The sequence below is a fragment of the Miniopterus schreibersii genome (genome assembly GCF_964146895.1).
Source record: "Miniopterus schreibersii genome assembly, chromosome: 12".
Taxonomy (NCBI): domain Eukaryota; kingdom Metazoa; phylum Chordata; class Mammalia; order Chiroptera; family Miniopteridae; genus Miniopterus; species Miniopterus schreibersii.
This window is the reverse complement of record NC_138112.1, coordinates 48,887,041-48,897,387: the sequence shown is the minus strand read 5'-3', so window position 1 is coordinate 48,897,387 and position 10,347 is coordinate 48,887,041. Positions and strand designations below refer to the sequence as shown.

At 58.2% G+C, this 10,347-nt stretch overlaps 1 protein-coding gene across 1 annotated transcript; it reads left to right on the top strand.

Annotated features, from left to right (window-relative positions):
• Positions 1–4,196: 4,196 nt before the first annotated feature.
• Positions 4,197–8,239, top strand: DBX1 (developing brain homeobox 1; the record flags this gene model as incomplete). The annotated part of the gene is made up of 4 exons (XM_081154263.1): positions 4,197–4,563; positions 5,186–5,287; positions 7,227–7,429; positions 7,886–8,239. 4 exons carry the CDS (start codon positions 4,197–4,199, stop codon positions 8,237–8,239), a joined length of 1,026 nt encoding a protein of 341 aa, XP_081010389.1.
• Positions 8,240–10,347: the final 2,108 nt, after the last annotated feature.

The window sequence follows — 10,347 nt, the reverse complement described above, 5'->3', positions numbered from 1 at the left end:
GCGCGGGCGGCGGGGCAGCTCCTCCGGCCCGCGCCCGGCCGCGCCGCTCCCCTGCCCCGCTGCTCCCCTGCCCCGCTGCTCCCCTGCCCCGCTGCTCCCCTGCCCCGCCGCTCCCCTGCCCCGCTGCTCCCCTGCCCCGCCGCGCCGCTCCCCTGCCCCGCTGCTCCCCTGCCCCGCTGCTCCCCTGCCCGGCCTCGCCGCTCCCCTGCCCCGCTGCTCCCCTGCCCCGCTGCTCCCCTGCCCCGCTGCTCCCCTGCCCCGCCGCGCCGCTCCCCTGCCCCGCTGCTCCCCTGCCCCGCTGCTCCCCTGCCCCGCCGCTCCCCTGCCCCGCTGCTCCCCTGCCCCGCCGCGCCGCTCCCCTGCCCCGCCGCGCCGCTCCCCTGCCCCGCTGCTCCCCTGCCCCGCTGCTCCCCTGCCCGGCCTCGCTGCTCCCCTGCCCCGCTGCTCCCCTGCCCGGCCTCGCCGCTCCCCTGCCCCGCTGCTCCCCTGCCCCGCTGCTCCCCTGCCCCGCTGCTCCCCTGCCCCGCCGCGCCGCTCCCCTGCCCCGCCGCGCCGCTCCCCTGCCCCGCCGCGCCGCTCCCCTGCCCCGCTGCTCCCCTGCCCCGCCGCTCCCCTGCCCCGCCGCTCCCCTGCCCCGCTGCTCCCCTGCCCCGCCGCGCCGCTCCCCTGCCCCGCCGCGCCGCTCCCCTGCCCCGCCGCGCCGCTCCCCTGCCCCGCTGCTCCCCTGCCCCGCTGCTCCCCTGCCCCGCTGCTCCCCTGCCCCGCCTCGCTGCTCCCCTGCCCCGCTGCTCCCCTGCCCCGCTGCTCCCCTGCCCCGCCTCGCTGCTCCCCTGCCCCGCTGCTCCCCTGCCCCGCCTCGCTGCTCCCCTGCCCCGCTGCTCCCCTGCCCCGCCTCGCTGCTCCCCTGCCCCGCTGCTCCCCTGCCCCGCCGCTCCCCTGCCCGGCCACGCTGCTCTCTCTCTTTTCCCCTAAGACCACAGAAGCCAAGCGGCGGGCGCTTCTCCCCGGGGTCCAGCCGCACTTGCAAAATCCGCTCTCACTGTTGGCAGCTCCAACCGGCCGCGCAAAGTATGACCTTAGGGTCACAGCCTTTCCTGAAGGGACCGAGTCATCTTTTCGGGGGACCAGGCATTTCGAGCTGCCCTCTACTCAGCGGGGCGCTCCCCTGGAGACCGTCTTGCGAGCAGCGGAAAGTGCAGCGCGTGGGGCTGGGACCCTCCCGCTCTCCCCTCGCCCCGGGGAAGAGGGTCCCTCAGAACCGGTTCCGAGAGCCCTTCCTGCGGGGCCCCAGCGGGCTCCGCTGCGCCCCCCCACCCCCCAGCAGTCGCGCGCACTCATGGCGCTGGCTAGGAATCCGAACAGGGCCTCCGGGCCTCTCTTTCCCCTCCTGCCTCCTTTTCCCTTGAAAGCGAAAGAGACAGAACGCCCAGCTCCGGGGCAGCGGGCGCGGGTGACTTCTCCGAACTAAACTTGAAGATAACGACATTACAATGAGTGGCAGGGCGCACAAAACCCCACGGGCTCAGGTCAAACGGCATTAGTCACAGGTCTTAGCCGCCGCGCCGCCCCTTAGGCATCCCCGAGTTTCAAAAGACGCGCTCGAGGGGCTCTCGCGAAGGAAGATCCTTCCGTCCGACTTCTCGCTTCCTCAGGGTTTATTTTGCCTGTCCACGGGCGGCCAGCCCGCCCTCCCTCTTCCTCTCTGGCGCCTCAGGAATTCTTTCGGGGCCGCTGGACGTGGGGTCCACGTGGGTCGCAGCAAGGGGTTGACCCCGCATTCCAAAGAATGTCAGGGCCCCCTTTCAAAAGAAGGGAAGATAGCAGCAGTTAGTCTACACGGAGGTAGAAGGGCCGGGTGTGTGTGTTAGGGGGGGGGGGTGCGGGTGCAGCCCGTCGGTGGGCAGGACAGTAACTGTCACAGCTACTCCCAGGAAAATGCCCCAGCGGGGGAGCGGCCTGGGGAAGGGGGCGCGAGGAAGGCCCTAGGCTGGCTGAGTGCTCCCTGTCTCCAGAACAAACCCGCAGACACAGGCTCCATCCCCATCTGGCGAAGATCGGGGAGGCACCTCGCAGGTGAGAAGCCCAACACCCGTAGTCGCTGCCCCCCTCCTTCCCTGAACTGGCAACTGCTGGGGGGGGAGGATAAGGGGCTGGGGGAGAAGAGACGGAGAGAATACAAAAAACCCCAAAAAACCACGTCCGGAAAGCAGTGGGGAGGAGCAAAGTACTTTCCGTAAATAGTCACTTATTTAAAAGCCGTCCCTTTCCTGAGGGGTGTCCCCCTTCGTCCCCGCCAGTTCGCGGGCCCGCGCGGTCAGGGGCGCACCAGCTCCATCCTCGCGTCATCCCCCAGCATTAATTCGGCTCCAGAACCCGCCCCCCTAAATAACTTTTTAATTCGAATCAAGGGAGAGCTTTAGCGGGCTCCGTTTCTGGTTTAATGTGATATAAATCGCAGATGCACTTTCCCTGAATGGTTAAAGCAGCGACATGGAGATCATCAACAACAAAAAACAAACGCGCCGAACAAAACCATCCAGAGAAATAAAGCTGGTTAATAAGATTTTTGAGAAAGCTTTGTGTTAAAAAGCAAAAAGGAAAACCAGCTGAAGGTGACAGTTAGTTCATGGTTAATAGGATCAGGGAGGCCTGGCGAGGCTGCACACTTCTCTTTGGGGAGGTTCCGCCACACCACAGAAATGAATGGGACATTTAACACATCTGTTATCTCGCGGAGCAGACAGGGGGGCATCGAGGCTCAGCGCCACCTCAGCCCCGACCGGAGGAAAGGGAAGGAGTGTCTGCAGGAATATTCTCGCCTGAGGCCCCGAATCAAGGACAGGCTTTCCTGACGCGGACAGACATTCTTGGGGACCTCCGCCTGCGCTCTATTTTCAGGTGTTTGTACTTTACAGTTAATTAAGCAACTTCAAAACCTTGACCAAGTCAAGCGCCCGCCACGGGTGGGTAGGGCTCTCTCCGGGAGAACTCCTACCTTCACTACCAGGCTTTAAAAGTTCAGGCTGTGAGTGAGTTTCAACGGAAACTGCCTAAGGCCCCGTGAGTTGGACACGGCCCGCGCGTAGCCCTCGCAGCATTCCGCTGGCCCTGTGCGAGGCAGCTTCGGGCAGGGGGGAGCCCTTTGCAAGTGGAAACCCGCCGCGGGAGAGGCGCTCCCCTCGGCTCCCACCCCAGGAGAGACGCGGAGCGCTGGTTGGTAACACTCCTAGAAAAAAAGTGGCAGAAAATCGTTTTTTTCAAGTTGCTGGGAGTTCACATAAGGAGCCTCATTTTACTGTTCAGGTATCCACCAACTCGCTGAAACTCAACGTTTCCCATAATGAAATAAATCAAGATCTCTCCCCTCTACCCCTATGGACAAGCATCCAGGAGGCCCAAACAAGTCCCCCTGGGTTGTTAGAGGGGCACCACTCCCTACACACACTGACTTAGCTCACCTCTCACATCTGCCTTACGCCTCAGCTGCAGGAACGGATAGGAAGAGGGAGTATACTTTCATGTTCATTGACTTGAAATTTTCCATTGCCCTTCCCCCCCCCAAAAAAAGAGGGAGGATTATTTTACTGATTGCCTGGAGGTGAATTTCTATGAATATTTATTGATTTATTTTCTAGGCTCAGCAGGGGACCTGCAAATAAATTTAGTGCGTTCTTTAAATAGGTCCTTTTCTATGAGGCAAGATGTCATCTGAAACTTCTAAATAGGCATTTAATTAGCCCGGTGTTGCTTCCGAACAAAAACCCCCGGCGAGAGCTTTGGGGACGCACTGTATTGCAAAGAGGCGGTCGATATGCAGAATTGATGCGCCCAGCCTTTGTCGCCGGCCCATTGTGCGGGCGATGCTTATGAAGACTAATCCAATCATAAATTGCACCCCTGCGCCAATCAGAGCGCCCAGAGCCTCTGGCGAATGAAGCTCGAGTGGAGAACTTTGTTGAACTTCATTGTCAGAGCTGTCACTTTTCAAAGCGCTTTAACGGGCGGGCCGCTATAAAACCATCACCTCGACGGGAGGACCACGGAGACTAGCCGGCGCCCAAGTGGGAGCGTCGGTTACTTGGAGACTTTTGCTAAAAACCCAAGAGAGAGGGCGCCGCGGGGGCGGGAGGGGCGGAAGGAGGCATTTACCCTTCGGCCACTGGAAGAAGGGTTATTGCGCCTGCCCCGCGCCTAACATGATGTTCCCCGGCCTCCTCGCGCCCCCCGCCGGGTACCCCAGCCTCCTGCGCCCCACGCCCACCTTAACGCTGCCCCAGTCCCTGCAGTCGGCATTTTCCGGGCACTCGAGCTTCCTGGTGGAGGATCTGATCCGCATCAGCCGGCCCCCCGCCTACCTACCCCGCAGCGCGCCTACGGCCAGCATGTCGCCCCCTAGGCAGGGGACCCCAGCGAATCTCACAGACACCGGGGCCTCGGACCTGGGCTCCCCCGGTCCGGGCAGCCGGCGGGGCGGCTCTCCGCAGACCGCCGTCTCCCCTGCCAGCGAGCCCACGTTTCTGAAGTTTGGGGTGAACGCCATTCTCTCCTCTGCGCCCAGAAACGGTAAGTGAGCGCAAAACGCTGAGGGCGGGTCCAGGTGCGGAGTCCTTCTCGCCTCTGTTTCCAGTACGCGGCGGGTACCCACGCACACGTCTGCGCGCACACACGCACGCACTGTCCCCGCGGCCTCGAGTCGCGGACTGTGCCACAGGTTTCGCGGATTCCCGGGAGGAGAAGCCTCCAGGTTCGCCCCCCCCGCAGAATGAGCCTGAGCAGTTCAGCGGCCGAGAGCGCACGGCTCCCGAGCGCGGCTAAGCCGAGCGCGCGCCACGGCGCGTCTGCGTGTCGGCCCTCCAGCCTCCCGCAGCCAGTTTTTAAAAACCCAAGACGATATATTTGCTGGCTTAGTTACTATGATGGGTCTGCAGTTCCTTTCCGCACCTCACTCCTACCTATCTCGTTAGTGCCTAGGATGAGATTGGGGACTGGGGGGGGGGCTGTTTTGCGGGTGAAAAGAAGGATTTCCACAGATGAGACACGTTAGGAAAATATTAATTTTACTGTCAATACACTGAAGAAGATGCCTTTGAAACCAGCCGAAAGGTTAATCATATCACGTATTCAATAATCAGAACAATCAGGTACGTAACCAGATTCCCTCCTTCGCTCCCTCCCTCTCTTCCAGAAGCATCCCCCACCTTGCTCCAGAGCGTCCCTCCCAAGACCTTCGCCTTTCCCTACTTTGAAGGTTCCTTCCAGCCTTTCATCAGATCTTCGTATTTCCCAGGTTGGTCTCGCCCCCCTCCCTTTCGCGGGGCTGGGCGGCGCCCCAGTCCCCAGCCCATCGCTCCCGGCCCCGAAGCCATATTTCTCCGTCGACCCCTCTGGGTTACGCTCTGGTTCAGAGGTTGCAAGGCGTACAACATTCACGAATCCGTCGCGCCAATTTGATGCCCTATTTAGCACAAGCAAGTGACTGCTTGACACTTTGCACCAATTCCCTGCTCTACAAATTAGCAGGAATTGTCATGGTCCCAGTTTGAGGCGGTTCCCTTCCCGGCGAGGAGCTGTTGGCATCCCTTCACGCCGCCGTTTTCCCACAGAGCCAGCGCCCTTGGCCACGATCCCCCACAAAGGTTTCAGCACCATGACCAATTGGTCAGCTCCTCCGGGCAGCCACACACAGACAGACCGGCCCTGGCCCCTCCACGCCGCCCGGAGACACCTACCAGCCGGGGCTAATTTCTCCTGAAGACTCATTCAGGGCCTCGGGCTTTTTCACAAGACCACATGGGGTGCCCTCTTGTGTGGGATGCCTGGGGTCGCCCTGGGGGAGGGAGACAAGGTCCTCCCACAACCCCAACCTTTTTCCAGCCTGATTTCCCAACGTCTTCTCATACCCTCCCCCCCAAAACACACACACACCACCGCATTTTTATTTTTTTTTTAAAGGACCCACTAAGTTGGTAAAATCAGCCTGAGGGAAGCCCGTCATTGGTTTTCCTGGTCCCAAAGAAAAACACCTTAAACAGGTCCCAGGAGGCTTTCGTCCTGGAGCCCCAGTGGCGGCGCAAAAAACTCTGCCGCTGGTCCAGACTGAAGGCGAAAGAGGGGCCCCTGGAAGGAGGGGAGACGGGCCCGGCGGGCGGGGGAGGGGCAGCGCGCGGCCCCGCTCTCCCCGATATCCGCGAGGGAAGCGAGCCGCGGAGTTTTAAAAGGGGGAGAGAGGGAATTCACCCGCCATTCACGCCGCTGCTGATAATGGAATTTTCCCCCTTTCTCCCGCGTCTCAGCGCTCGAACAAAAACAACCCGAGCTTTATAAATAGCTTTTCATGTCCATTTAATGAAAATGGCTCGGGGAAGAGAAGCCTCTGCCATCAGTATTCGCCCAATGGCCCTGGCCCGCAGTTGTGTTTAGTTTGAAAGTGTAAATCCCTTTTGTCCCAGTAATATATGGCTTTCGCTGCTTGTCCTCAGTCTTTTTCGGTTAGTTCATTACTACACAATTACCATTCACGCTTCATTAGAGTCTCTGTTTCTCTCTGGCTCTTTCTGTCCCCTCCCCTAAAGCGCAGCTCCCCCCTTTCCACCGCGCCGGGCCCGCGGGGAAGCGGTCAGTGTGCTCATTAGCTGCCACTTTTCATGTATTCGGGGGCCGAATTCTTTACGTTTGGTGGGGGAGGGGAGGAAAGATTAATGCAAAAAAGATGAATACTGATTGGATTAAAAAAAAAAAAAAAGATAAATCCCAAGCGGGTTTTCTCCCCGCTCTCACATCCGTAAAGCACCTGGTTTTCATCGAAGGAAGGCAAAAGCCACCAAGGCGACAGAAGCTTACGTGGGAAACCCATTGGCCTGAGCTGGCTATTTTATTGTTGTAACTTAATTGTTTCTGTTGCCGTTTTTTAGCTGATGCTACGCAGGTTTGTTTCCCTGAGACCGTTGAATGGAGAAAGGAAAACAGACCATTGAGGGAGCTGTTTTCTGTGTGTCCCTGGTTTTACCTAATCCGGGTTTGCACGTTTGAAAGGGAAAGTTATTTGGGCGGAAAGCGCCTTTCACTCGCCAAGGTTTGCGGGTTCCTGGCCTGTTCCGAGGGGGAGGAGAAGGGGACCTCTAAAGGGATGAAGGGGTCGCAGAGAAAAAACGGAGCGAGGGGCGGGACGCGGCGGCGGGACCCCGCCCGCTCACGCGCCACCGCCCTCCCCTCCGTGCGCCCCGCAGCGTCGTCGGGCGTCGTGCCCATCCCCGGGACCTTCTCCTGGCCGCTGGCCGCGCGCGGCAAGCCTCGCCGGGGCATGCTGCGCCGGGCCGTGTTCTCCGACGTGCAGCGCAAGGCGCTGGAGAAGATGTTCCAGAAGCAGAAGTACATCAGCAAGCCCGACCGCAAGAAGCTGGCGGCCAAGCTGGGCTTGAAAGACTCGCAGGTGCGAGCGGGCCCGCCGCCCCGCCCCCACAGCCCCCCCCCCCCGCTTCACCCCTCCCCCGCGTGTCCTGCCATCCCTTAGGTCCCATTGTCCAGATGGGGAAAGTAAGGCCTTGGGAGGGACTGGGTGCAGGGGCCAGCTTTCTGGAGGCTGTTCGGGACAGCCCTGTTTCTCTCCCCGCCCTGTCTCCCCTGGACTCGGCGCCCGCACCCCTGCCCATCTGGGCCAGGTACCCGCGGACGGGGCGAGAGGCGCAGGGAGGGGAGGGGAGGGGGAGGGGAGGTTTGTGGCTGAGACCCGTCTGAATTCACAGCCAGGGGCGGGGGAGCTAGGAGGGGCAGGGCAGAGCCTCCTGGGCTCCCACGTCCTGCCCGCACCCCTGCCCCACGCCCTTTTTGAGGGAGGGTCTGTGCTGACCTCGCCTCGCCCCCGCTCTTTCTGCCCCCCGCGCACCAGGTGAAAATCTGGTTCCAGAACCGACGCATGAAGTGGCGCAACTCCAAGGAGCGGGAGCTGCTGTCCAGCGGGGGCTGCCGCGAGCAGACCCTTCCCACCAAACTCAACCCGCACCCGGACCTCAGCGACGTGGGCCAGAAGGGCCCGGCCGACGACGACGACGAGGAGGGGGGCCGGGGCAGCCCCCGCCACCGCCTGGCCTTTCACGCAGCCCCCGGCCCTCGGCACCTGCGGGACCCGCGACTCCAGGGGCCGCCCCCCTCCCCCGCGCACTCCAGCAGCCCCGGCAAACCTTCCGACTTGTCCGACTCCGAAGAGGAGGAGGAGGGTGAGGAGGAGATCACCGTGTCTTAGGAGCCTCCCGCCCCGGGGCACCCTTTTTAAGTGCTTTCAAATCGAAGAGGTGGGGTTCAGCCTGGTGCCCGCTTAGTTCCCCGCCGCCCGGAGGCTCGGCTCCCCTCTGCCGACGGGCCCTTCCACCGCCCGCAGGCGCGTTTCCCTCCCGCGCCGCCTCTCCGCGGGAGTTCAGCAGAGGTCGTGACCCCGGCCCTCGCTTTTACTCGCGCGCTGCAGTCCGTCTGTATTGCAGGCCGTTTCAGACTCAGTGGGGCCTGCACCCCGCAGCCCGGGTTTGGCCGTGAGCCAGGCCCTGCTGGCCCTGCGCAGTGACAACCCTGTGAGGCAGGAGGCCCTGTGTGGAGGAAACCGGCGGGAGCCACAAGCACACAACTCCAAGACCCCTGACTCCCTCCATCCCTCTACCTCCCCTCTGAGGTACAAGGGCCTCCTACCCAACTCTACACTCTGGTACCCCAGTCTTCCCATAACAGGGCCCTGAGAAAGCTCAAGAATTTCCAAAACGAAAGAATACCTATCTGTGCCTTCTGGTCTAAGGTAGACAGAAATACTGAGTCTTTTTTCTGTCATATTCTAAACGTTCTCTGGGCAAAGGCGAGAGTTCTCTGAATGGGAGGAAGAGTCAGTCTCTATTTCTGTATGTGTGTTAAAGCTTTTTTTTTTTTTTTTTTTAATTTCTGCATCCATAGTATATGCACCAAGCACTCTACCTTGTGCCCTTTACTTATTTCTGGGGAGGTTTCGCTGACCTGCAAAACTCCTGAGCACTGGGCATGAGAGACCTATAAGCCTCTTTGTTTTTTGTTTTTTTTCTTTACCGAACTTTGCTGTCTTTGCACAGCTTTTATGAACTGTACACTATTTTGTACACATGTATTGTATGGATATTTTATACCAAGGTTATTGTGGATGACTATAAAGGACTGACTAGGTTTCCTTCTCTCTTTTTTTGCAATGGTTTTTTAAATTTAAAAATGGTAGTTGTTTAATTGCATAACTTATAAAGAAATATTTTGTATTTTTACCATGTACAGATTTTTATATATGTATATATGTATCAAATGAACAAATGCCAAATAAAAGTAGACTGGATGCAAGGCCCAAGCGATATCATTAATGCACAGTGTTAGTGCTGAAAGGGATGGAGCTTTTGAACGCTGCAGGAATTTACGGAAGGTGGGCTGATTGATATTCAAGAGGGGAATGCACATGTCTAAAGCCACCCAGCTGCTTAGTGGCCAAGCTGGCACCGAAACCCATCTCAGACTCTCAGACCAGCACTTTTTCTGCTTCCCTGCACCATAAAATAAACCTATTTGCTATGGTTACAAGTAAAGGAGCTCCAGTAAAGTACCAACAAGTTGAGTCTGCAATAGTCCTCCCCTTCTCTAAGGACTGAAATGATGACCTAAGACATCAAGGAAAGTTAAAGTGGTTCATGTTTGCAGTGCTTTTCCTTTTTCTCCTTGAAAGCACATTTCCTAGTCCCCACAGAGGCTCATGGTTGGTCTTGACTTTTGTGTATGAACTGATTTTATTAGGAATGCCATCCGCAGGCATGACTTGGGAGCCCAGATACAGACTTTGGGGCCCCCAAGTGAAAACGAAGTTCTTTAAAGACCAGCTTTCAACAAAAATGATTTATTTAACCAACAACCTAGAGAGTAAAGAACATCAGGTTAGAACCCTGGCAGGGGCTCTTGCTCCCTTTGAGAGATTGGTGGCTATTGCATCAGCCACACAGACCTACTTTCTTCATTATCATAACCCACACCCCAACAGTCAGAGTAAAAAAGTTGTTAAGCTAAAATTTCAGTAATTTGCATTATATTTGATGTTTGAATATATTCTGTTCACAATGAACTCCCTTTTCAAATAACACAAGCCGCCTCCATGCTGACACTCTCATGCCCTCCCCTGCTGGGCCTGTTTCTGACATTGGTGATCAGTGTTTTCATTATTATTTATGATCATGGGAATTTGAAAGAAATCATCCTTATTGTCAGAATTTTTTTTTTTTAACTCAAGAAGCCTTCTACACTTCTACACATGTGAATGTGCCTGGCATGGTGCCTTTCACATGATTGGCATATAAACTTTCAGAC